The 27,936-nt window shown below is 47.0% G+C and overlaps 2 protein-coding genes and 1 long non-coding RNA gene across 3 annotated transcripts in view; 2 read left to right on the top strand and 1 right to left on the bottom strand.

Moving 5' to 3' along the window:
• The first annotated feature begins 395 nt into the window (after positions 1 to 395).
• LOC120387221 lies at positions 396 to 3,379 on the top strand. The gene is made up of 3 exons (XR_005590066.1): positions 396 to 474; positions 566 to 710; positions 778 to 3,379. It is a non-coding gene; the product is annotated as an uncharacterized LOC120387221 (long non-coding RNA).
• Positions 2,256 to 10,458, bottom strand: TMIGD1 (transmembrane and immunoglobulin domain containing 1). The gene is given in 7 exon segments (XM_039507602.1): positions 2,256 to 2,366; positions 3,453 to 3,493; positions 4,827 to 4,930; positions 7,244 to 7,522; positions 8,887 to 9,165; positions 10,301 to 10,422; positions 10,424 to 10,458. Coding segments are annotated over 7 exon segments (864 nt in total). The 3' UTR covers positions 2,256 to 2,362.
• A 6,091-nt stretch (positions 10,459 to 16,549) lies between these two features.
• The window catches only part of CPD (carboxypeptidase D), a 31,326-nt gene continuing 19,939 nt past the window's right edge, over positions 16,550 to 27,936 (top strand). Inside the window, exons 1-2 of the mRNA XM_039507601.1 lie at positions 16,550 to 17,218; positions 20,230 to 20,477. Of these exons, the coding sequence (XP_039363535.1) occupies positions 16,584 to 17,218; positions 20,230 to 20,477 (883 nt within the window). The 5' untranslated portion in view covers positions 16,550 to 16,583. The remainder of the gene's footprint in view (positions 17,219 to 20,229; positions 20,478 to 27,936) is intronic.

Below are 27,936 nucleotides of genomic sequence, written 5' to 3'. Positions count from 1 at the left end.
CTTATAATCTGAAGTCTCAGACTACTGTTCTACCACCACATTTTCCAACACAGGTCACACTCTGATAACCTTCCTCTTTTGTAGCTGGTGAGCCACTTTTATAGGGCTCGTTGATGTAAACCTTTAGCTCCTGATTGCTCTCAGCAGGAGGAGTGCTGCCTCAACTCTTTTCACCTGTACAGGTGCAGGGTCTCAGAGATTTAATCTGGATGTTAACTCAATGACTCCTGGATCAGGAGATGGGTCTCTGCAATTGTCACAGTGCTGATGATTTGGGTGTGTAGTTACACAAGTGAAATAACATTTGACAGGGATTGCAACAATTATGAACTTGTATCTCTTGGGGGTATATTTATGCTTCCCCATCTCTTGTTTAATTGTTTTCCCAAGTTTTCTTTTTCAAGTGTTCAAGGGGAAATCTGCCCATGACTACCCATTTATGTCTGTAGATGAGGTTCTTTGTTCACAAGCAAAGTACTTCACTAGATAGTGCAGTTTGGTTGTTGTCAGGAACTTGCTGTTTCATTTCCCAACATCTTATTTCAATATTTCTGTTTTGTGACAGGTGCAGGAAAAGGCAAATCCTGTCCCCAGCAAACAGCCTGTGTAACCAGTCTGACTGGCAGTGGTCAGTATGAAGAAATCTTTCCCTATGCAATGGGGTGACAACAGAGCACCTGCACAACCAAAACTACAGCCTCGGTACTAAGGTAGGCCCTGTGGCTGCTGCAGTTGTATGCCAAGGGAAGAATAGACCCTCACTCTGTTTTTTCACAGATCCATTGGTCTGGTCTCACCCCAGAAATTCCCCTCCATGGTGGAGCACAGTAAGGCCTCACAGAGCATATCCCAGTGGTGCATAGGAAGGATGGAACCCCCTCACTGGGCCCAGAACCCTACTCTTATTCACTGAACAGAATCACAAGACTTCACTTTCTAGCTGATGGCTTTGGAATTAGGTCCAGATTTTCAGGGATAGTGAGCATCCACAACCCCCACTGAGATCAGTGGGAGCTGCAGGCTCTGAGCATCTCTGCAATTCAGATGCAAATAAACTAATTATAAACTCATAGAGTTTATACAGCACTTTTCAATCTTGTAGTGAAAAATCGCTAGTCAGGCTTAGTAAAGGGGATTACTCATTGCATAGAAAGCAATTTAAATTATTGTGTGTAATAAAGAGAATTTGTTTGTACTAAAGTTATTATGCTACAATGTTCCCTGAAAGCTAGTTAATGTTAAATTGGCAGGAATAGTATCACTCCATCAATCAAGGTCAGACTTAATTTTACAATGGTTGAAAAACTCCTTCCTGTTGAGAAACAGTATCTTTCCACTTTCTGAGAAGGATATTTGCCCATCAGAGACTGGAATTTATTTATAGCACATGGGATATGTGTACCAAGTCAAATTGTGATGAGTCTTTAAAAGTTTGCTGGAATCTTGTGAAAAATTGTCTGCTGGTATAGCTCGTGGTCAGTGGCGAAAGGGGAGGTGACCGCTCAATTTTACTACTGGAGAATTTATTCTAAAACTATTGTTTATTTTAACACAGTGTTTGCGAAAGGTATTCAAGTGACTGCCCCAGGCCCTGAAATCCATTGTTCCAAATGAGGGGGTACAGTGGAGGCAGCAGTAGTGCTGTCTTAATCTATTGTACTACCTGGGCGCCTCAACACTGGCTGGAAGGGGCCACCTCTAGGGGTGAGTCCTTATGGGTGATTCAGGCCTTTGCCTTTCTGAGGGGACTAGCAGCAAAGGAGAAAACGAGTGCCCATTGTGCTGATGACCATGGCCTGGGAATTGGACAGAGGCCCATTAAACGACATTTAGTCACAGTGGGAGCTAAACCAGCATACGGGAGATTTTCTTTCTCATTACCTAACTACTGAGCTGTTCAGCCCCCAAAGCTTCCCTTTCTTAAGAAATTATCTGCCACTGGTATTTGTGCACTTGACATCAAGCTCTTCAGGTTGTGACGACATAATCATTTCCATGGCAACTCATTGTGACTTCCACTGGGGCCTAATCAACAGGAACAACTCCTAAGAAATAATGATCCTGATTACATGCAAACATCCTTTAGGAATAAAATTGGAGGCAGACCAAAAGGAAGCAATGTAGTCATCCTCTCCCCCTGCCCCTCCCCAGAAGGAATCTGTTCAAAGCAGTAGGTTATAATCAACATACATAAAGAACCATTTACATTTTGAAAGGATCATTGTGTAAAATAACAATAAATATAGAAGGAACTAGAGTAACTATTGCAATGTATAATGGCTAATCCCATCCCTTAACACAAGGGCATATGTCCTGCTACAGATGGTGCTTCTTAGGCGCACACAGTAACCTCAGGAGTTCTTCACCTGGAGTAAAATGAAAAGGATAGATGTAAATCACCACCTGATGTAAGGCAAAGTGGGCTGAATTCACCCTGAGCTATGCCCAAGTGCATGTCCAAAATATTGTAGCAGGGAAGCAAACTACAAGGGACAACTTTGGTGCTCGCTTCCCCTTCAACCTCCCAGAATTCACCCTCTATAATCATCCATGGCCAGAGCCACAAACTGGATTGGGGGTGTGATCTGCAGGAAGTAGTACTTGACTCTCCTTGCTGTTCCTCTCACTGGGTTGTAATACCCCTGGTACAAGTAATCTACGAAGGGGAAAGGGGAGGTGCAGGCAGCTGGCCAGAATAATACTTTTGCAGCATTATTTTGCATCTGCTTTGACAGCAAATTGGATCTAGACTTGGTCATTTTTAGTTTGTCTTAGTATCATCTTGTTTCATGTGGTCTGCCTAGGCTTAAAGAAGGAAAATATGGATCTTTGGTACCTATTGCATTCTGCATATGTTACAGAACAGCTAATGAAATGTTCTGTACCACAAGCTAATTAACCCACATCCATAGGGTTTACTAATATTAGCTGCATTAATAATAATGTTTTATATTACTGTAACACCTTTCATCTCAAGATTTCAAAGTACTATACAAACATTAATAGAATAAGCCACACAGCACTGCTGTTAGGTAAGGAAGTAAGATTGTTTCCACTTCATATTCTATTACAGAGACAAAAACAGATGAAAAATGAGTGACTTTCTCAGTCACTCAGCAAGTCAGTGTCAGAGCCAGGTGTCTGCTCTAGCCACTAGACAATGCTGCCTGCCCTCAGTTTTTATACTACATAGCCTTCCTCTTAGCAGCACCTTTAAGTGTACTGCTTGAAACTGGCAAAGGATAAGAAAGGGTCCTTTAAGCATCTGGTAATGTACAGCACAAAGCATCATTAAGTCCTCCCATGCTCTTCTGTATTGGCAACACTGCCTCCCACTTGTTCATGTTACGAGAATAAAACACCCTAAACTGGAACTCAGCAGGAGGGGCTTTCGTTATAAAATCCATTTACAAGAGACTGCCTGTATACAAATCATTGACTCAGGTACTTACAGAGCTGTTTCACTTGGTGTTTCTTTTGTCTTTTTGGAGCACTAAAAATAAACACAAGCAACACAATCTTGTCATTATTGTATTTCTGAATGAAAGACTTTCACTAAGTATATTCATAACTTACATTAGTACCGTTCCTTTCATCCCATCTGGCCCCAAATGGAATATACAGGAATCACTTTACCTCCCACTGATATGCAGCCACCTCGGGGGCTGGGTTATAACAGTTCTCAAAACAGTATACAGCAACACTACACAACAGTATCGGACCGAAAACTGCAGGGCAATTGTAATACAGAGCACAACATATTTCAAAGTGCTGTGGAGATGTTAACTGAGTCATTTAGGGAGACGCACCATGATTGCCCAAACTGGAAAGCAGACAGGACAACACCTGTACTTTTGCGAAAAAATGCCAGGGGTGGATGGAAAGGATTCCAACTTGATATCCGAAAGATGGTACGTCTGCCACCCAGCCAGGGTGCATGAGATCAGTACAGGCAGGGCTGGATTTCCAATTAGGCACAGTAGGCATGTGCCTAGGGGCGCTGGTGTTCTAGGGGCGGCGAAAAGTTAAACGTTTTATTTTGTACAGAAAACATGAGGTCAGCTGTAGGCAGGGGGAGTGCTGAAGATGCTGTGCCTAGGGGCATGTAAGGGGTAAATCCAGCCATCTCCTGAATATCCAACAGACTGTTTTACTTCCGAGTCTCCCGTCTAGTAACCCAGCCTGGCCTTGTCATAGCGTGCAAGCTTGGACAGGACCAGCACAAGCCTAGGCTGTAGTTCATGTAGGCTATCCATGAGAAACAGGAAGGAGGGTGACCATTCAGAGTTTGTCATTTCTGTATATGGCAAATTTCAATATCTTCTCTCCAGGGGCAGCTCTATGTATTTTGCCGCCCCAAGCACGGCAGTCAGGCGGCTTTCGGCGGCATGCCTGCGGGAGGTTCGCCGGTCCCACACCTTCGGTGTACCCGCTGCCGAATTGTCGCCGAAACCGTGGGACTGGCGGACCTCCTGCAGGCATGCTACCGAAGGCAGCCTGACTGCCGCCCTCCGCAGCTTGCCACCCCAGGCACACGCTTGGTGTGCTGGTGCCTGGAGCCGCCCCTGCTTCTCTCACAACACGCACCTATGCACTCCCACACATTAAAGAAAATCATGTGTCTGAGTGTACAAACCCGCATTATATGAACTGTATATGAAACCTTTCCGGATTAATTTCTAAGTCCAAGAAGCAACAGAAGTGTTGTGTTAAGCCTTTCCTCCCCTCACTCAAAAAATAAGGCTGAGATTAACCAGAGCTTTTTCTTAACAGTAGCTGTGCTGAGCTCATTATGATGTTTTCTGATTCATTGATGGTTTTATTACCTTAAATATTTTTTCTCTTCGAGCCACAATTCCAAAAATTACAGTGAGTAAAACCACCACGATGGCAGCAATAATGGCCTCCAAGGGAAAAGCCGGTTTCCTATCTGTTGGAAGGGGAAGAAAACATCCATTTGGATACTGAACAGATTGATACACTTCTGTAAAGCAAGTCATTTTAGAGACGTCCAAAAAAGAGCAAGTGGTTTCTTCCTGTCCCTGTCTACACGGTGACCTGAACTGTGCTGAAACCTGAGGTCAAATCCTGTTATAACGCACGGGATATTCATGGGGTTCTAACATTCACAAAGAAGGAAGCAAACACCAAACAGACAGACATTTGTACTGACTAACTGGTGGCCACTCCAGCAGGTTCTCCGGCTAGGCCGGGAGTGGCCAACCTGAGCCTGAGAAGAAGCCGGAATTTACCAATGTACATTACCAAAGAGCCTCAATAATACGTCAGCAGCCCCCCATCAGCTCCCCACCCCGGGTCCCAGCGCCTCCCACCCACCGGGAGCCCCACAAATCAGCGTCTCCCCCTCTGGCCCCGCACCTCCCAATCAGCTGTTTTGTGGGGTGCAGGAGGCTCTGGGAGGGGGTGGGAAGGGGTGGAGTCGGGGCAGGGCCTGTGGCAGAGCCAGGAGTTGAGTTGTGAGCACCCCCCGGCACATTGGAAAGTTGGCGCCTAGCCCCAGAGTTGGTTCTTAGACAAGGAGCCTCACATTAACTTCTGAAGAGCCGCATGTGGCTCTGGAGCCACAGGTTGGCCACTCCTGGGCTAGGCCATCAGGCCACGGATACAGAGTAGGGATAAGCAGCTGTACAGTAGTGTTTCCTGACACCGCCAGTACAGCTGGTTTTATGATGGTTCTTGAGATAGGAGAGAATGACTTGTGGGCAGCCCTGCAGCCAGCAAACCATTTATTTATTAGACTGAGGGGTGGGAAACTGCAGCCCTAAGATAGTTGTAGATTGTTAGGAAAACATATGCAACAGATCCCTACTGTGGCACCCAGGGCCAGCTCCAGGCACCAGCTTAGCAAGCAGGTGCTTGGGGCAGCCACTCCAGAGAGGGGCAGCACATCCAGGAATTCGGCGGCAATTCAGCGGAGGGTCCCTCGCTCCCGCTCGGAGAGAAGGACCTCCTGCTGAATTGCCGCAGATCGTGATTGCGGCTTTTTTTTTTTTGACTGCTTGGGGCAGCAAAACCCCTGGAGCCAGCCCTGGTGGCACCTTTGTATTCTGTAAATTGATACAATTCAAATGTACCCTCTTAGTTTTGTGTCAACAACCCAATTAAGGGATGGGAGAAAGTTACTGAATTCTTTCGAAACAGGGCATAGCCTCCTGCTTTTGAAACAAACGTCTCAACAGCTGTTAAGCAGAGGATCTTCACAGTGTTTTACATCCTTTAAAAAACAAAACAACTAGCCTTCTTGGGAGAGGCCAGTAGTCCGAGCAGAAGCCAGAGTTAGTACTCCTGGATTTAGTTCTCAATTCTGATTTTGTCTTTGCCGCTGCCTTGTGCTGTGATTTTGGGCAAGACCCTGCACCCCATTTTACCTCATTTTTCCCCATCTGTAAAATGGGAATAAGAATATCCCCCTTCAAAGGTGAGCTGTGTGGCTTAGTTAACATTTATCAAGATGCCTGAGATCCTCGCTTGCATCATGCTATCTATGCACAAATTATAATTATTATACTTCATCCAGTTTTTCGGCCAATCAGCATGTGAGCTTCGTGTCAGACTATTTCTAGCTGTTGCTCAACCTGGCCCTGGCCCCAACCTGCTATTCAAAGCATACACGTGTCATTGCCCTACTTACTTCAAATGAAATGTCTTGTTTACAACCACCCCTGCTCTAATTTCTACTGAATTCCATCGAGGGAAAAGAACAAGTTATTATATATTGTTTGCATTAGAGTCGTGCCAGAGTTCTCCACTCGTCATCGGGCTAATTGTGCCCGGCACTGTGCAAACTTGAGAGAAGAGACAGGGCCTTCCCCAAAGTGCTTATAATCTAGTGCCCTGATGCTGCAAATGGATCATACTCCTGTGACTGTACAGAGCCTCGCCGACTTAAACGGGGCTCCTTACTGGCTTAGGGATTTGCCAGTATGGACTGAACTGCTGTACTGGGGCCTGTATAAAATATAACATTTTGCTCAGTTGGCCAATGTGCATGAACGTAAAGAAGGGACTGGAATGCTTTGAAAGTTCTAATGCACACATCTGGCTTCAGGAGAGCAGCCGGGGAGATGCAGCCCCTTCAGCTTACACTCTCCAAATACTTTTAAATAACCAGAGGAACAGGAAAAGCATTTAATGCTCCTGTAGCCTTATCATTATTAACCAGTCAGGTACATAAGGCAAGCTATTGTTGCTATGCACTTAGCTGAGCACTCATTAGTGTTACCTTCAACTGTCAGGTGGAACTCCTTTCTCATCTCTCCGAGAACAGATTTAGCTTCGCAGGTGTATGTTCCATTGTCAGATTTTTCTACTTTCTTGATAGTCAGCTGGAAGACCTCACTAGTATGGTGTATCTGATAGCGATCTTTCTTCAGGGTCAGAGTGCTGTTGTCTTTATACCAAACCATTTCAGCTTGAGGGTTGGAATTCACATTGCAGGTCAGCTTCACATCATTCTTTTCTTCTACTGGAGGAGGGTCTTCCCCAGTTAGGAGAGGGGGAACTGTTCACAACAACCAGTTATTTTAACGACAAAGTTACCGGAACCACAAACACCTACTTACTATTGAAGGGAAAAGGAGTTCCCTTTAAACATTTCTGACGCATGCACAAATAACAATGATGATGTATAGCAATTCTGTAACCCTGCACAGCACTACTTGAACAAACCGGGCAGTCATCATTAGGAACAGTAATTTCCAGACAGAATTTTAAAAGGGAGTCCTGATTGCTTTTCAAAACACCGAAATAAAATAGTTCTGCTGCTACAGCTTTTAGCAGTCTTTCCTATGAGCTGTATTGGTGTTAAATTTCATTCTGTCGTAAGATCAAATATTACAGTCAGGAATCTAAACTGGATGCATTGTAAGATCAGAATGTAGCTTATTTAATAGTTGTCCCATGCACTGCTAAGCACTGCTGGAACCTGATACATTCAGAGCAGGGGAAGTGGGGCTGGACAGAGCAGGAGGGAGAACCACCTAGGAGAGGGGCGAGATTGATCACATGGCATTGTCCATCTGGAGGCACAGTTGGTCACCTTTATGTCATCAAAGCTTCAGGCATCACCTTTCAGCTCTTTCACTGAATAAAAGCTTGGTTTTTATAGCATAATAACTAATGCAAATTAACCATCATGCTGCAAAATCCTAGTGGAGTCAAGGGGCAGGTGGTTTTTGCCATGATGTACCTAGGCGCCATCAATCCTACATCTCCCACCCATGGCTGAGCTCACCTAGCTAAAGTGCCATGTGTCTCCCAGGGTTTGACAGTGGGATGGCTAACACATGTCAGTTATCCCACTGGAAACACAACCCTTTTTTTTTTTTTAGTGAAGACAGCGACAGGCACTCATTCCTCCTGGGTCAGGCATAGGCTACTCACAGGCCAGTGTCTGGAAACTAGGTGCATTAGGAGGATTTGAGATATTCCTCTAGCATCCCACAGTGGCCACTGCAGCAGAGAGGATACCAGAGGAGACGGGCCTTTTTTTGTGCTCTGATTCTTTTGTTCCCCTCTCTTTTCAAGTGGGAGTCTAGGTGGAGGAGGCAACAATACCCAGTAAATCTACTTCTTAATCAAGGGCCTCATCCAGCTCCCACCGAAGAAAAATGAAAGACCCCACATTGATTTAAATGAAAGTCGGATCTGGATTGAGGGTTTTGTTTACACTGGGAAAAGGTGTATATTGAACACATTAGCGAACACCTAACATCAGCTAACACTTTTTCCTAGGGAAGACAAGGCACAAGAATATAGAACAGCTGGGCCTGGACTTCAACTAATGAGCAGCCCACAGGTGTGTTAAACCCACTGATCTCACACTGCCACAGCTATTTTGCATAATCAGCCCCCCCATTAACTCACACTGGACATCCAGAGTCACCGAGATCTGAATGGACTCGTTCCGCACCAGCTTGCAGGTAAAGCTGACGCCATTGTCGGTCTTAGAGACTGGAAGTATGCAGATGTTAGTGGTGTTCATTTTATTTCCATCTTTCAAGTTCACAGTCCCATCTCCTCGGTACCAGCGTAATTCCTCCGCCCTGCTGTTGTTACGTACAGTGCACCACAGGGACTCTTCACGGCCAGGCTTCGTGGATAGTATTTGGTTATCAGAACTATTGTTTATAGCCAGCTCCACCCCTGGGAAGGGAAATGGACATGGTGGGTTTCACAATCTGTACCTTTTGCATAGGCCAGGACAATATTAATAATTACCAGGCCGCTCTTACAATGCCCAGGCCCCAGAGATCAGGTTAAGAATGGAGTTGTCAGACTTAAATCTAACAACTACATTTTCTAAAGCAGCTTCTAAAACTGCAGCCACAATTGTGCAGGCACAACTTTTATTTATTTAGATTTACAAAAACAGGAAAAAAAGGTGCCTATCCTAAGGTGTAAGCATTCTAAAAGCACAAGCAAACACAGAGCCCTGACACTGCAGCTGACTGCCTGGCTGCAGCAATCTGGGCTGGGAAGAAAAAACCCACCAGCCACCACCATATACAGCAGTAATGGATTAGCCTCTCCAGCAAAAGGACACAGTAAAAACAAATACTCCACCCTCCCTGAAAGACTGTGTGTGCTCACTTTTCCCAGCCACACTTTTATGTACTCAATTTTTCATGCTCATGTTTTTATGTGCTAATTTTTTTGATTGTCTCAAGTTGCATTTGTGAGTATAAGTGGGTAGTTAGATCACCGGCTACGTCTGCATTGGCTTCAGTAGAGTTTTGCTGTTCAAGGACTGCAGAGTCAGATTCTAAGATTTCACTGGGAAAAATAATCCCTATGGGAAATAAATTGTCATTTATCTCCAAAGATCAAGACTCTAGTACCCATTATGTCTTAATTAACTGAAAAAGTCAGTTGAAAATGCAAAGGCAATTGCACTCTCAGGGCACAAAAATAACCTGAAACCATTCTTCACTTGTTTGGTACTCCTAGATAGCTAAAGCATTCAGACTTTCGTTTTTCACGTATTGTTCAAATAATGTAGTCCTCTGATTTTTGTACCCTTGGAGTTCGCCAGTCTCATTCAGTGTGAATGACACTTTTTTAAATGATGAAGCCTCTTCATTCTCTCTGGTTGCTCACGATGCCATACTGAGCAGATCATTTCTTTCTATGAGTAGGAACGATTACTACAATATAGGAAATGTAGGGATCGAGCTGTAGCACATCGCCTTGGACACACCCAGTGACAGGTGTCAAGCAGAGCATCAGGAGATATTAAGAAGCTCAGACAAATATGCTGCAGCTTTTCTTTGCTGCTTACCTGTGACTAGACACGGCAAAAGTAAAACTGCAAGGACAGGTACTCCATAAGGGGCAGGTAGGCGGCTTTTCTGGGCCATCTCTGATCTATTCAGGTGGGATCTGTTGGATAGAGAGTCATGGTTCTATGAATACTGCCAGAATGGGATAATAATACATGGCTATCACACATTCCGAGTAAAACCCTCCCAGAAAGGCCCTTCACAGCTGATGGGCAGGTGGGGCCCTGAGGAGGATGTTGTATTAGTTTCTTGTTGGTTGTACGCCATGTTAAAATCAAAGTGACTGGCCCTTTAAATCGTTCGCCCCTTCCTCAGAAATTATTTTTTTCCTAGCAATGGGAAGTTACTGCTGTGGCAGAGGTAACCCCGCTGCTTACCTTGGGAAGAGTCTGTGAAGGGCTTCTCCTGTTCAGAAATGCACAGCACTTTCCTCATCTCATTTATAAGGGCTGAACTGTAATGTTTTTATTGTAGTTTAGTGTCAAGTGAGTCAGATAAACTGGGTTCAAGGGCTTGTTCCTTCGCTGAATTTCTGAGTACACAGAACACTGGTCAGAAAATAAGGATTCTTCCTGCATTGCTCACTGTTTTATGGGACTAGCTGAGGCAATGAGTAACTAACAGGAAAGTTACTGGGTCAGCCATTGCTGATTTCAACCAAAAATAAGGTATGTTTCCTTCTCAGCTGGGGCCTAGGCCTGCATTAATTCAAGCCAGTGGGAGCTTTGTTCCAGACCTCGAGAGCCGGCGCAGGAGCCCATCCCATTCTCTCCCTTTCTCCCACCGCCGAGCCACTCGCAGTCTCTGGGACTGCATTCAGGGATGAGGTGACTGGGAACTGGCTCAAACTCGGAAACGTATGTTTGGAGATTGGCGAGCAGGGTTACTGCAGTGACATAGGAACTATGAATGAGTCCCCTCCGCCCCCATAAGTTTGGCCAATATACCTGTCCTGAAGTGCACCAGGCCTTGATATTCCACTCCTGGGACTGACCCCACCCCAGCCCTCTGCAGGGGCACATCACTGCTGACCCACAGTGCCCTGTCTTATTTCTGCTCTCCCAGTGCTGTGCCCAGTTCCCCCACTCTTGGTGAACCTCAGTGCTGAGTTGTGGCACCCCTGCTATTCCAGACTCCTCTAAGCTGGAAATACCTATTTTCCAGTTAGCTCAGCCACTGGGGCCAGCCCTGATGTTACAGTGGATACAACTGCACTGAATTCCCTGGAGTTCCGGCTGCTGACAAGGCTGGATTTGTCTCCATGGGTTTCAAAGCGTCACTTTGGGGTCACAGCTGAAACCCGTGGTGCTAAGGGAAGATGGGGTTTTTAATAGTCTCAGCACACCTTAGAAGGACAAAGGTGATAACTATAAACCACAAGGTCCTTACCAATCCTGTCCCCGAAAGGAATGTCCCACGGACGTTGATGGGCCTGTGGGCACTCAGCACCTCTCTGGATCAGGCTCATCATAAACCTGGGATCAGAAACTGGCTACAGTGGGCCATAAAATGCATTTCATAGTCAGGAATGGGACCCTGGACAAAGTGGACTATGTTCGACCCACTCAGCAGAGAGCGCCAGTGGGTTTGGCGAGCTGCTGTATGGTTTTGCTGCTAACAGGACACTAGAGGGTGCCAGTGCACAAAATACTATGTATTAGTAGCTCTGTACATTTGTTCCTCTGTTGAAAAAATCCACACACAAGAAGCCATTTTCAGGGGAAAAAATGTATTTGATACCTACCAAAGGTGCTTTGGAGAGAGGAATCCAAGCGGGGCCTGTCTCTGACATCTCCTCCTGGATGTCTAGCTGTCATCCCTATCTCAGCATGGCTAAAACAGAGCGCGGGTGCCATTTAGGTAGGGCAGAGGGGGGCTGCAGCCCCCCTGAGTTTTGTGCCCCCAGCCTGCTTACTCCCCCCCGCTGGCTATTCTTTGCTCAGCCAATAGGAATGCAGAGGTGTATCTGGCAGAGCCAATAGCAGGGCTGGGAGCTTCTGCAGCACTTTTTTCAAATTCATTTTCCTGAAACAAACAAGCTCAGGGGAAAGAAGCTCTGGGCTTAGGTCAGAAGATGCTTGCTGCAGATTTCATCATGATCTGCCCCTCACCTTCCCATGGTGACATGTATGTTACAAAGGCAGGAGCCAGCCCCTTGTGACACCAGTAGACACACAGATGCTCAGGCGCGGGAGGGGGGCAGAGGCTGCTCCCCCAGGCACATTCAGGGGATAATTATCCCCACAGACAGCAAGAGCCCTGCTGAAGAATGACCACCTGGGATCTTTCCCTGCTGTCAAGAAACAAACGTGCTGTCACACCACAAATATTGTTTAAATTACACTTAAAACTTCCTATTTTTCCCCAACTCTTTAATTTTGCAATGAATGGCAGTGCCCCAATGTGGCCATTTATTCTGCCCTTGAGTCCTACGTGTCTGCGAGAGTCTTTCCTTTGCCTACACTGGGTTTTGGGGCAGGTCCTTAGGCTGTGACACAGCAACATCGATCCCTCTGTGAATGCCGGGATCTCACCAAATCGCCCCAGAGCTGGGATGCACTTTTCTGGGACCTTTTCCCCAGACTCCTTTTGAGGAGCTGCTGCCCCTGGACTGCTCCCCTCAAGCAGCCATTTTGCAGCTTTCTGCTGTATCTCCTCCTCCAGCTGGTAAATATTCTTATCCCCTGTTGTACCTACTCTGAAACATTTCTGAGGGTGGCAGAGTCTCACGGATCAGTGAGTTTCATGGAGACTATGTTTACTCTATCAAATCCTTATAGCAACACACCAGAAACCTCCTTCCAACTTAATCCTTTGTATTTATCATAACTATTTGTACAAACTCTTCAGCGAACATAAACCTAAGCCAATCTGAACAAGTTGTAAGATTTGGCTGCCAACATTTATTTGTTACAGATCTATGCTGCTAACAGCCATCATTTAATTAAACTCTAGATTGTGATTCTTTTTAAAGGTATAGACCCCAGTGTTAATAAAAAAAATGTTTAAATAAATAGATTGGGCTATTTTGGGGCTAGTTTTTGAGTGACTGTGGACTATTGATGCAGTAGAAAATAGCCCCGGGAATCACGGTTAAAGTTGCCTCCCGCTACCAAAGTCTGAAATGGTGCCTCTGAAACAGAGCCCTTAAACTTTCCCCCAAGCCCTCTCTTCTTGATCACTGTGGACAATACCACCATCCTCTCAGTCACTCAGGCCTGTAATCTGGGTGTCATCTTTCACTTGGCCCTCTCTCTTGGCCCTCACACCCAGACTCTCAGAGTCTTTCTAGATAATATCTCTACGATATGGCCTTTCCTGTTCACCCACACAGCTAAAACTCTTGTCCAGGCTCTCATCAGCTCATGTCTCGATTATTGCAACATCCTTTTATCTGGCCTTGACAAATTAAACCTTGTTCCCACTCATATCCATTTAAAATGCTGCTGCAGAGAGCATTGCTTTGACCATGTGACTCCTCTCTTTGCATCCCTCTACTGGTTCTGCCTGTCCTACAGCATCAAAGATACGCTACTTGTCTTCACTTTCAGGGCCCTTCCCGGCCTATCCCCACCCTACCTGTCAGCTCTCATTCACTGGCAGGAAGTTGACTCCCACCTCCGATCGGTCCTTGATGCCAGCCTCCTTCACCCACTTGTTACATTGTCAAACAAGCACCTACAATTGAAAGGCAGAACATTTCAAACTGGCAAGAGGCAATAGGCAATACTTTTTCATATATGTGTGCACAGTTAGCCTGTCAAACATGTTGCCACAGGATACCATGAAGATCTAGAGCTTAGTGAGACTCAGACAAAAGGACACATTTATAGATATTTATATTATATTTTATGACACTGTCCATGCTGATGGTGATCAGAATAAAGATTTATAAGGGGTATAAATCCTCATGCTCCAGAGGATAAATCAGCCACTAACTGTGTCACATTAGAAAGAAACTTCTCTGATGGAGAGATTATTTCATAACTCTATTGTGGAGATTTTTGCACTTTCATTTAAAACATCTGGTATTATGCTTTGATCCAGTATGGTTAGTCCAATGTTCCTATCTATGATGATCCCTGTGCTTATAAGACACCACCTGTCCTGTTAATGATAAGAGTAGTGCATTTTACAAGCTGAGATCTTTCCTTAGATATGACTCTGAACATGCCCAGAAGGACTAAATTAATCATCGCCAATCAATTCCTGAGTCTAATCCAAGTCTGGCAAACCTGCGAAGAAGAGATTTAGGACTTGGCAGGGAATGGGGCAAAGTTTATTTTCTGTTTGATGTTCTAGACTCTGACTTCAAACATTAGACCTCATTTAGGCCGGATTTGATCATTCAGAACATCCATAGTTGAATAATGAACCATATCACCTTTCTGACGTTTATAGATAAAAAACATTCAAGCTCTTCTTGATAAATGGTTTGCAAACTGAAACCTGCCCCTGGAGTTAGATGTGTAATGGGATATGCAAAAACATGCATAATCTAGGGTTGAGATATTGGTTAATTTGTCACGCAAAGAATCAACCAAGCATAGCATTAATCTTATTCCCAGGAAAGTGTTCTCACAACAGTGCCTCAGGTGTTGCTCAGAGGTCATTGGCATCTTCCCAATCATTATAGTTCCCTGGTTGTAATCCTATTTTAATACATGGTGCAGTGTAATTTGCAACACCACTTACATCATGAGTGCAACCAACTCTGTTCTCTCCATTTGCTGAATGTCAGTGTTGAGAAGTAAAGCACCTGAGTAATGCCACGAATATATTTAGCACAACATCCCCCTTCACCAAACCTTCTCTTATTTCCACCCCCCCATATTTGTTAAACCATTACAGTGGGTCATTGTTGCCCCAGGAAGATTCAGAACTCATGCAGCCTGGTTTCCACTGTGAGATGTATAGATAGCCAATATGTCTTGAATATATTGTTAATAATTATAGTTGCTGTTGGCCTGTAAAGCAGGAAAGCTGTTGCTCTATTCCTATCAAGGATACAAAACAAGATTACAGATTGTACCTCTGTTTGCTCAGAATAGAACACCAGCAACCCACATATTGAACCATGAGACACAATGTCTGGGGAATACCACCTAGGTGAAGTTGGAAGCTCCATTCCCCCAGGAATTGGAAGGGAGAAGTTTAAACAAAGCCCTCAAGCTATTGTTAACCACACAGCTTAATATATGGATAGAATTTCCTTTCTCTCTGTCTGGCTACAGGGAGCCCCTCTAGGGGTTGGTGGACAAGAGTGGTTTAAACCTGCTGCCTGTTAATTGAATTGGGTGACCCCTGCTTCTTGTCTTATGTGAAGGAGGAAATAACACTTCCCGGTTCCCTTGTACCAGGGCATTTGTGATTTCATAGACCTCCATCATAGCCCCCCTTAGTCCTCTCTTTCCCACGTCCCAGTCTCTTTAATCTCCCCTGTTTGGAAGCAGTTCGAGATCCCGCATCGCTCGGGTCTCCCCTCTCTCGTCTGCCCCTGTCCCAGGGCGAACAGGGCGTTTCGGAGACAGGCGCAGAGCCCTGCGGGGGAGGGGGAGGGGGAGGAGCGGGGAACAAGCTGAGCGCCCCCGCGCGGGGGGGTCCCTACGACCAGCCTCCAGCTGGGGGCCACCCACGTGCTGTGCCAGCAGCCGGGAACGCGCCCCGAGCCACCCCAGCGCTGGCTCCGGCCCGGCCCAGACCCGCTCCCCAGCGCCCCCTGGGGCCAGCCCTGACAGAGGGCGCCCGCCCGCCCCGCTGCGCGGAGCACTGCCCCTTTAAGGTTGGCCACGCCCTCTTGGTGACGTCACCAACTCCGGGTTTTTTTTAATACACTGGGTCTTGCATGGAGCCTTACCCCCTCCCCCGGCTGCCTCATTGGTCCATCTCTCGCCCCGCCCATCCTGGTCCTCTCCTCCCCCATTGGCATGTTACCTCTCCGTTCGCTCCGCCCTTCCCAGTCTCCTCCTCTCTCATTGGTTCTTTTCCTCTTTCTCTCACTCTCTCCTCCCTCATTGGCCCCCATCCGCTTCGTGCCGGCCTCTGCCTTCCCATTGGTGTTCCTCGGCAGTCCCTGCCCTCCTATTCGTCACCTCTTCAGTTGTGCCCGTTCCTGCCTTCCATTGGGCAGCTCCTCAGACGTTCCTGCCCCTCTATTGGTCACCTCCTCAGCTGTGCCCGCCCCTGCCCTCCTATTGGCCGCCTGCCCCGCTGCCCGCCCTTCCCTCCCCGCGCGCAGGTCTCCGGTCTCCGGTGCGGCCGCTGGGCCCCGCGTCTCTCCCCATGGCCGGGCGGCTCGTGCTGTGGCTGCTGCTCGGGCTGGGCCCGGCGGGCGGCGCCCACATCAAGAAGGCGGAGGCGGACGGGGAGGCCCCGCGCTACCTGCACGCGGCCGAGCTGGGCGCGGCGCTGCGGGCGCTGGCCGAGGCGGCCCCGCCGGGCCTGGCCCGGCTCTTCAGCATCGGGCAGTCGGTGGAGGGGCGGCCGCTGTGGGTGCTGCGCCTGACGGCGGGGCTGGGGCCGGGGCCGGGATCGGGCCCCGAGGCGGACCCGGGCGGGGCCCCGATCCCCGGCCGCCCGCAGGTCAAGCTGGTGGGGAACATGCACGGCGACGAGCCGCTGGGGCGGCCGCTGCTGCTGCGCCTGGCCCGGGAGCTGGTGTCCGGCTGGGCCCGCGGGGACGCCCGCGCCGGCCGCCTGCTCAACGCCACCGACCTCTACCTGCTGCCCAGCCTCAACCCCGACGGCTTCGAGCGGGCCCGCGAGGGCGACTGCGGCGGGGCGGCGCCGGGCGGCCGCGAGAACAGCCGCGGGAAGGACCTGAACCGCAGCTTCCCCGACCAGTTCGGGGCGGCCCAGCCCGACCTGGAGCCCGTGCCCGAGGTGCGGGCCCTGATCGCCTGGATGCAGCGCAACAAGTGAGTGGGGGGAGCCCTTCGGGGGAGCCGGGGGAGCCCCTCGGCGGCGGCGGGGGGCTGAAGGTGCTTTGTCCGCCTGTGCAATGTTGGTGTGGTCCAGGAGGGGTCCGGCTCAGAGCCGGTCGATCCGGTCTGGGCTTTGGGCGATGGGGATGGCTGCGGGGGAGGGAGGTTGATACTCGGGGGAGGGCTGGAGGTAGGTAGCGGAACTAATGGTCAAGCCATTGTCCTACATTTTCCTTAGCCTGAAGTCTCCTGTGGTTCTGTCTGCATCGTGCCAGTCCCCGCGAGCTCCCTTTGGGCTGTGCCCGGAGGCTGCTGGCACATCTAGCTACTTGGCTCTAACTTGTGCGCTGGCTTGTTTAGCAGACCTCTTATGAATGGAACAGCGGTACCGTTTATTGTTTAAATACACAAAGGCCCACGTGCACCTGGCAGAGAAACCATGTTGGTTTCTTTATAGACAACTGCACTTAAAGGACCACTGGCAATGTTGTTTTCCTGGCTAATCAAAACAGGGCAGTAGTAACTTTTCAAGCTGACAGGTTTCAGAGTAGCAGCCGTGTTAGTCTGTATCAGCAAAGAGAACAGGAGTACTTGTGGTACCTTAGAGACTAACAAATGTATTTGGGCATAAGCTTTCGTGGGCTAAAACCCACTTGTACTCATCCAATAAAGTGGGTTTTGCCCACGAAAGCTTATGCCCAAATACATTTGTTAGTCTCTAAGGTGTCACAAATACTCCTCGTTCTTTTAGTCTTGTTGACTCCTTCACAGCAAGCTAAATGAGCTCCCAGTAATGGATAAACTTATTTTCTGGATATACTTCACCTTAAGACCATTGGTGACCTTCGTTTTTGGCCCTGTATTAACTCTCCTTGTGATTAGCGGTCTGATCTTTAGTAATATGAACCAAATGTGTGGCTTAATAACTACTTGTGCTCAAATATTGAGGTCTGGCATGAACTGTGGCAGGGAGAGCATCCACCTTTCCTCCATCATAATAAAATTTCCCCACATTGCTTCTTGTTGTTGTTGCATAGAGAATTATTGCTAAATGTTTCTAGGCGTAGGTCTTGATCCTGCAAATATTTATGCATGTCAGTAGTTCTGTTGAGTGTTTGTGGGCCATGCTTGTCCATGCTTGCTTGCTGAGCTTCACTGTCAGCTTTGGTGTATTAATATGCTGCAGCACAAAATGAATCTCAGCCCCAAATTTGCTCTTGCTGAAAATTATCTAGTGGGGAAAATCCTCTGGGTTCCAAACATTATTAGTTTCAAAATAAATAAAAAAAAAAGTATTTTGGCAAACCACTGCTGACAAAAAAAGCTACTTTGTCAGATCTGTGCAGGAATAATACAACACATGAAGCTCTCCCCTGGCTGACAGCAGTAATAATGCTGTGCTAACTTCATCACTCATACTAAAGTGAGTGAGTAAATAGAGCCATTTGTTTAAAAATCCCTAATGGATGTAATGTTTGCTGTCTTATTAGATGACATTCTCATGATCTGAGTCACATCCTATAGCTTGTTTTACAAAAAGCCAAGGCTTTGGTCATGTCAACTCTGTTTAATAAGCCAAATACACATAGGCAAATGGCAAGGGAACAAACTGGAAATTTTCTACAATATTATAGCAAATGAGAACAAAAAGCTTCTTAAAAATGCAGGGCACTTAGACTATCAGATGTATGGAGCCCTTTACAGCTGCTTGTGACTAAGCTAAGGAACAATGAGACATGGGGCCTGCTGTGCTCTGAAGTTTTCTGACTTGCCTTAGAATTTGACACTGGTATTTACCTGACCATTCCTTACTGCAACACAAGCCTCTTAATCTTGCAAGTAAACCCTGCAATACATCTCAACTCAAACCTTCTTCAAAGCTGCCTGTCATCTGCTGTCCGTGTGGACGACTAAATAGCAGGTGCCTGTGATGATTTGCTTGACTCTGCATTTTTGCGTCTTAGAGGGGAAACAAGAAATTTGTTGCATCTCCTATAACACTAGGTGTTACACTCAATTGAATGTCTCAGATTAAAGTGAATGGAGCCCTGAGGTTAGTTATTGCAAAATTCTTTTGGCTTCTCGGATGCCATCCCATTAGGTTCTGTTCAGAACCTTTTTACAGGGCTGCCTGCTGCTGAACTTTGCATAAGGAGCCGGATTTTTTTCTGTATAAGTGGATGTGCTCAAAGTTCCTATCAGAGCAAGATGTACAATGGTCTAATGGCTGCTTTTGTAAGTTGTAAAGACAGTAGCTGCCATGGTGATGCATCAGTGCCTAGGCAGCTGAGGAGAAGGAAGCCTTTTCTTTGAACATCTTGAGCATATCAATGTGTATGTTGCTTTGAAGTAAACCTGCTTTGAATGTTGCCTCATTTGCCATTCTAGCAGCAGACTGCAGTCCTGTGACCCTGTGCTGAACCTCAAAGGAAGCAGTTTGTATGACAAACCACAAGCTAGGAGTAAATAAACTCCTTTTCAGATTAACATTTTCTCTCTCCGCTCCCCGGTTGTGGCTGTAAAACAGAATATTTCAAAGCAAAGTGGGCCTGTGTGAACATGATTTACAGACTCTGGGACACCTTAGCCCAGCAAGAGCACTTGCTAACCAAAGCCTTAAAAACATGGGAATTGCCAAGCTAGACTGGACCTGAGATCCGTTTAGTTTCCTATCCTGTCTCTGACCATGGCCAGCACCAGATACTGTGGGAGCCTGTCTAGTATAGGCTGAGCATGCGTCTCAGATATAGCATAGCCTTGATACAATTAGCAAAGCTCTAATAAGTCTTCTCATCATGCAGCGTTAAATGGATACAGGGCTGTTCACTTACTGTCCCAAAAAGCCATGCAGTTTCGAAAGAGCTGCCACTTTCCTTCCCAGAAGTGTGGATTTCACAATGTCGTCATTGAAGTACTTTTATTAATCAGGATGACGGGTGCTGGCAGTTACCTCTGCCCTAGTGTGCTCTGTCTGATTCTAATAAGCATTTTTTGTTTTAAACCAGGTTTGTGCTCTCTGGGAACCTGCATGGGGGCTCTGTGGTTGCGAGCTATCCCTATGATGACTCCCCCATGCACAAGCCCAATGGAATCTATAGCAAATCAGCAGATGATGAAGTGTTTAAATACCTGGCAAAAGCCTACGCTTCGAACCACCCGATAATGAAAACTGGCACCCCAAACTGCCCAGGGGAGCAGTTTGAGACATTCAAGGATGGCATCACTAATGGAGCTTATTGGTATGATGTAGAAGGTAAGTTATTTCTGTCTATTGCTTAGCAGGGTTCTACAACTCTTGGTCTGGATCCCACCTTAATGGCATTGTCATAGAGCCCTCCCCTCTCCTTATATTTTCATGGGCCATCTTCACTCCCATTAGCTGTCAAACATCTTTGTAGCAATTGCTGCAGTTGAAAAGTAATGGTAAGAGAGGAAGATATTTTTAGCTTTTAATGCAGCTGTAAACGAAGCAAAATGTTGCCATGGGCCACCCGCAAGTGCTCGGTGGATCACAATTTGGGAACCTGGTGTAGGGGGTTAAAGTCTATTGTGTGTGTTCAAATATGCTTAGAGTAACTGTACAGCCAGCTCCCATAATTACAATGGGGAACTGGGCATACAAACTCCTTGGGTATATTTGGAAATCCCCACCAAAACTGTCTAGCCTAGGGGGTGGAAACCATTGCTCTGAACAAAGTTATTTGTATGGTTGGTGCAATTCACGGTCTGAGTCTCTGTAGTCTCTTACGTTCCATTGAACGTTCTCTTCAGGGAAGTCTGGAGTGTCTGATAACGGGTGGTCTCCTGCACTGGTAACTTAGAGACACTTTGGTTCTGATGTTTTAAACAGCCGCTCTCTTAACCTCAGATTAGCTTATCTTCCCTGTGCCCTGTTCTTTGGAGGGGAAATGGGACGCCTCAGCCATATTGAAGAGTAACTGCTCTGTCATTTGTCTCCCACAAATGATCATACCAGTCCTGTCGGCATGTGAGGGCATGCTAGTCCCGAAAAGTCCCAGGGGCCAGCAGAAATATTGATAATTGCGACATCCTGAGTTTGCTCTCGTCCTAGCTCCCAGCGGAGGCTGTTACGCAAACATAGACTTGCCAGGTAGGGTGGGGTTTCTTATCCTGGAGGACAAACTAGAAATGTAGAGCTAGTGTAGCACAGTTCGGTAACCAACTATGCTCCAGTCTTTGCCCACTCTGATGCTGAGGGGGCTATGGGGTGAGCTGTACGTAAGCTGCAGAATTAGAAAGCCCTAGTGAAGGCTTGAAATTTTACTGAGCAGTAATTCCTAAAAGATGATGATCTGAAGTCTGGGTTTAGGAGCTGAATGACTCGTGTGTAAACCTCAAGTTGACACTTCTTGGGATGGAATTCAAATCCTAGTCTGTAACACACCATATGCTTGTAGAAGAGAAAGGTCTAGATCTGGTTTCCCATCATAGCTGATTCATTGCTGGGGATTTCACTGTCCAAATAATATTCATAGCTGCTTCCTACTCCCGCCCGTTGAGCACACCTAAGTGGGGCAGGCTGTAGGTTGCCTGGCTCAACAAGGTTTATTGTGTTTGTACAGGGAATCAGAACAAGTGGAGGATTGTGGAAGGAACCTCATGACTCTGCTTTAGCTAGAACCAGGATATCCTGGAGCTGCCTTACTCTGGTGGCAGTTGTATAAACCATCTAAGCCAGGCAGCTTGCATGTTACAGCAGTAATGTTTTCAGACCTTGCCAGGTACTAATTGATCCATAGCTAAACATTTTGTGTACCTGAAATAAGTATGCTGGGGAGGAACACCTACTGGTGAGTCTCTCAGCCTCAGTGTCCTCCTAATCCTGAGAAGTAGCCTTGTAACTTCTGAGTCTGACACTGGCTCTCGAGTGTACAACACCTAGCCAAGCACAAACAGCCAGGATTTGTAAGCATGTTCTTGATGGCTTCTGCATCAGCATCCTGGGGCTTTTAAGCAACTACTACCTTCAGATCCTGGCTGACAAGGCTTTTCCTCAGTGAGTGACAGAAGGAAGGCATGAGTGTCTGTCCATTTTGTTCATGCAGTCAGTGGGGTTTGAGATCTGACCAGTACAGAGACTTATAGAAGCTTCCAAATTCACTGTGATAATAAGCCCCTCAGCAATGGAGAACCGTAAACTCCAGTTTGGGTATTGTCAACCCTGCAGACTTGCTTTTATGTGACTTCGAGGCAGTGACTGTGGGGAAACTAAGCAAAATAGAATTCACCACACACACAAGAAGGCTTGGCTAGTGACTTATAAACATTGTGTTCGCACCAACCACTAGAGTGGAGGACAGGTGAGGCTTGGCAATCCAGGAGCCTTTAAATGCACATGTGCTGTTAGTCTCATAAACAATTAGTGAGTCCTAGTAATTGCTATTTAAAGGCACCATGCTCACGTGATGCTTTTGCAACCAATAACATCAGTCCCTGCCCTGAGATTATAACTGAGACATGACCCAAACGGGCTGAGAAATGAGAAGGGAATATGGGAGCTTAAGGCTTCCAGCAAGGACTGATTGTGGTGATGTGTGCAGCTGGTGGGTTCCTTCTGTTTTTTTAATGCATTAACATTTATGGGGGGTGTTGGATGAAGGGCAGGCAGAGGGGAGGGAAGCCAGCTATGTGCAACTTTTACTGACATTGCCAAAAATTCAAATATTAAGGATGATCTGATTCTTCAGCTCTGTGCCAGGGATCTCTGAGGCCCATAGTGGGCTCTGGAACTACTTGTTAAAGTGCTATGAAATGAAAACACTAAGATTCTGGTCCCCCTTGGAGAGGATTATGGGTAAATTCTCCAAAGTGGGCCTTATTCTAATCTCAGCTAATGTGCAATGCCTGCAGCAGGACTGCTAAAGGTTTTTGGCCATGTGTATGCTACAGCCTGCAGATTAAAATGTGCCAGGAAAGAGGCCAGGTTTTAAATGACTTAAAGCCATTTGGGGGGAGGGACATAATTTCTCAACACGCGCACTTTCTCCTGCTGTATTTTATCTTGTGTAATCAAACATGCCAGAAGGTAGACTGCTGTGGGATTTGTTGTCCTGGACTTGGAGTCACTGGTCAAAGCTTGTGCTGTGGCCGGATCCTGTTGGCCCTCGTTTCTGAGTTTGCAAACAAGTGTGTGTTTTGCATGTGTGTGGTGTTGGACTGAGGTGGCATGTGTAGGGCCATAGGAGTAATCCTGAAGGTCAAGTATCCATAAAAAAATATGGTCCTCTGAGCCACTGCTGAACTTTGCTTCTGCTCTCAAGATCCTCAGATTAGCACATCTCAGGCTTGGAGACCTTTTGAGACTATCTCTGTTCCATGCTCAGTTACTCTTCCTTTTTTTAACTCCCTTGCACACCACATAGTTATTCTTAATCTCAGCTGGGTGTCTGGTGGGACAGTGGAATTGTCACATGGAGCATTCTGTAGCTCAGTGCTGGACAGGGAGCATTGCGGAGTTGGTGTACTGTTACTGGAGATGGGATCCCGTGGCGGCTCTTGGGTTTAAAAAGGGAAATGATGTAATAGCCCTTTTGGAAATTTATGTTTGAGGTGTGCACGCTTGCTGTGTTTCATAAGGTAATAATATAGAGTCTGACTCATGAGGAGCCATGTCAATTGAGTGGATTCACATGCATGTTTCACTCTGTAGATGGTTTTTGTGACGCTTGTCTTTCCACCTAGAGCGGGGATTAGAGTCGAAGAATTATTTCTCGTGTCTTGCTTACAACACTCCTGCTGATGTATCCCAGAATGATGTTCGCTTTTTTTTCCTTTCAACAGTGTTACTCTTCTGATTCTTATTTAGCTTGTGGTCCACTGTGACCCCCAGATTCCTTTCCGCAGTGCTCCTTCCCAGGCAGTCATTTCCCATTTTGTATGTGTGCAACTGATCGTTCCTCCCTAAGTGGAGCACTTTGCATTTGTCCTTATTGAATTTCATCCTATTTACTTCAGCTCGTTTGTCCAGATCATTTTGAATTCTAATCCTGTCCTCCAAAGCACTTGCAACCCCTCCCATCTTGGTATTGTCTACAAACTTTATAAGTGTATGCTCTATGCCATTATCTAAATCATTGATGAAGATTATTGACCAGAACTGATCCCTGCGGGACCCCACTCGTTATGCCCTTCCAGCATGACTGATAACTGCTCTCTGGGAAACAGTTTTCCAGCCAGTTATGTAGCCACCTAATAGGAGTTCCATCTAGGTTGCGTTTGCCTTGTTTGTTTATGAGAAGATCATGCAAGACTGTATCAAAAGCCTTACTAAAGTCAAGATACACCACATCTACCGCTCCCCCCCCCCCCAATCCAGGAGGCTTGTTACCCTGTCAAAGAAAGCTATTAGGTTGCTTTGACAGAATTTGTTCTTGACAAATCAGTGTTGACTTATCACCTCCTTATCTTCTAGGTCTTTTGCCAATTGCTTGCTTGAATGTTTGCCCCTTTAGCTCTCTGGTTACTGAAGTTAAGCTGAGGATGTGATGTGGTCCCCATCCCTTTATGAGAGGCAGACTCGGCCTTCAGAGCCTCTTTCACCTCCTGAAGTCCCTTGTGCAGTGTGAGGTTGTGCAGCTAATGCCTAGCAGCTGGAATTCCCCCCCACCCTGCAAGGTGTAATTACTGACTAATGGACCAAAACATTCCTCTGCCTGCTTGGCGTTGCTGCCAGCAGCATGGGAGTGAGCAATCGTTTCTCTGACCAGAAAGAAGTGACTTGCATCATCTGTTTAATCACCTCTTTAGCTTATCCTGTGCCATCTGTCCCCTGCAGAGCAAAAGGGACCGTTTGTTCTTCATGGGAAGAGGACACATTCACTATGGCATCCTTAGGGGCACATGAAAGTCTTAGGCTAAATATATTGGCCCTGCAAGCTTGGGACTAAAGGGATTTCTCTTTCCAGTGACTTTAGATTTTGCTAAAGAGGCTGAACTGAAGGGTTTTCCTCCTTGCAGACAGAATACATTGCTGGTATTCATAATACTAGTAGGCTAGTCCATGGCTCGAGTCCCACCTCTTGTGTAGTGTGGCAGGGGATGGGAGTAAGCGCACAGTGGCATGCGTGCACAGATCTCGGAAGGAGGGGGTTGACTTCTGCAGTGCTTGTGCTTATCTCTGTATCACAGCGGGTCTGCTGGTGGGATTCTCGCCCGAGCTGGAGGCCGGGATGCTTAAGGAGATGAGCACTCGGTGAGTCCCTTCTCTGGGCCAAGGCTAGCAGAACCTGCGCTCTCCTGGGTCTCATCCTGTCAGTTGGGTACTGTAACCCACAGGACGTGCTTTGAGTGCCCCTCTGGTCCCTGGGCTGCTAGTGCTGCTACAGGGCCGGGTGGGTGGGGGGGGTGTCAGCTCTCCTGCTGCCCACACAGCCAGGGAAACATGAGGGGGGAGAAGGGGGTCTGCTGATCCAGCTCCTCAGAGACGGCTCTGCAGCAGCTTCTCAGAGCACAACTAAGGGTTTCCAGTTTCTCTAGCAAGAGTGAGGAGCACTGGTTCATTTTCCTGTTTGCACTCCACTGTGGTGCAAAAGGGAGGCGCCCCCCTCCCCATCCTCCCTAAATGGTGCCCCTGCTCAGCTGCCACTCCTGACACGAAACTGACACCGCAAGGAACGGAGTTCTCAGAAGCTGCCCTTAAATCTCAGATGTTGACTTTTCCCCTCCAGCCCCTACACTCCCTGCCCCCTTGCAGTGCCGGCGAGAGCCTGGCTTCCATGTTATTGTTTGGGTTCTGTCCATGTTTTTGTTAACACAGCTTTCACAGGGCCCTAATTATCCCAAAACAGATGAAACCAGCTCCACAGAATGAAAGTACATTCTGTCTTCGTTTCTGACACTTGTTGCTTTGTTCTTTGTGCTCTGCTGTTGTGGTGTCATCTGACACCCCTAGTCACAGATGTCTTTTAAATGCTGGGCGAAAGGGTGCTTGGGCTCTCTGCAAACCTCTGAATCCTTTGTGTAAAGGGCTGTGTGATTGTGTAGCTAACACAATTAAAATTCTATAGCATGGTGGACTGCTTTGTGAGTCAGTTTTGCAAGAAGTGATGTGTTTGAGACCTACTCTAGTCTGCCACTCTGTTTTGGTTGAGCATTTGTTTCAAAGTCTCATGAATGGCAGGTGAAGCACTGGACACACTTTTCATGTATTGGTGTCTCAAACTCATAACTTCCCACTATGAACAGATGGTTAACAACTGGCCAAGCTTTGTTTTACTCCACATGGCATTTGCTCAAGGAAGCAGACTGCTGTGGGTTGCTTCTGAGACTGAAGGTAGATGATGAACGCTGACATCTCCTTCTCCTCCTCCTCTGCTGTCAGAGTCATTCTTAAAAAACGAACAACTGCCAAACCCTTCAGTGAAGATCTATATAATTCTCCCATGTCTGTTTGCCCAGACAAAGCACCGCATGGTTCACTTGTTGCTGTTTAGTTTCAGGCTTGGGTTCTCATGCACTAGCACAGTGCTGCAGTAGTTCTGTTAACACTGCAGCAGAATGTGAACTTGTTACATTTCCATTTGCTTAAACAAAAGACTCCTGGAAATATTTCCATATTGGTCTCATCTTGTGAAAACTTTTATTGAGCATATAAAGTTTGGATCCTCTTTGATCTGACAATGTCCCTTTTTAAAAAGTGCCTTCAGGGCACCTAACTTCTTTCCCCTCATCTTACCCTGCTGGAAGAGTTTGTCTCGGTGTTGTGAGGATTAATTAGCATGGTGTCTATAACCGCTACACTAGCTAATGTTTTGTTATTTACTGAGTAGAGTTAAGTGCTGCACTCAGTGCACTGGCTGCAGCAGTGTGGTTTGGTCTGTCAGGGTGACTTTGAAACCTGTTTCCTGGACTTGTTTGGCTGTTTTGTAACATGCTGGTTACTGCTGAAACCTCTGGAGCGCTCAGAGCTGTGATACGGCTGTGTGACAGAGCTGTAACAGTGAAATGCCGGCAGGGCTGATACCTGTGGTGGAACAGCTGCAGTGCTCTGTTCAGGATGGAGAGGTGAGCTGACTCACTGAAGTGTGGCCATAGGAACTTCCAAAGATCCCCCCCAACAGAAGGGACAGAGGTGCTTATTGGCGCTAGGCAACCTTTCGGACTCTTATCCGAGTGCCGGCGGCTGCCATTGCAGGGCAGATGGAAGGTTACAGAATAAAGAAAGTGGAGCTGCCTCTAGATCATCTTAAGATTTTAAAACAAACTCAAGCCCATGCCCTCCTTCACTCTTCCAAATGCTCAGGGAGGTTTAGCTAGCAAGCTGTCCCCAAATCCTGCTGGGTAATGAAGAAAGCAGCCGTTTAGTGGGGTCGTGCAGCTCTTCGGGCTGGGAGGCAGCATCTAGCGATGACTGGGGCTAATACTGACACAGCTGATTCTCCCAATCAGAGCGAAGTCAGGCTGCCCGTTGCTGTAACTGCTCACCAGTGTCTGAAGTGAGGGGTGATGGTGGCTTTGAGAAGGAGGGAGGAGGGGTGATGGATTAAATGGCAGCCTCAGATCAAGGGTACAGGGGAGAACCACATGGCACTTTGGGCAGCTCCTGTCTTTGGTAGCACTGGGGGCAGGGGGATGATTCTGCACCCAGCAGCAGACAGGCTTGGGTGGCAGTTCTGAAAGCTGCATCGGCGTTGTTGTCACTCCCCACAAGGGCGTTGAAAGCTGTTCTCCTGACCTGATACAGAAGTAGGGGG

Source organism: Mauremys reevesii, linkage group 20 (assembly GCF_016161935.1).
Source record: "Mauremys reevesii isolate NIE-2019 linkage group 20, ASM1616193v1, whole genome shotgun sequence".
NCBI lineage: Eukaryota > Metazoa > Chordata > Testudines > Geoemydidae > Mauremys > Mauremys reevesii.
This window is presented reverse-complemented; position numbering and strand designations above follow the sequence as displayed.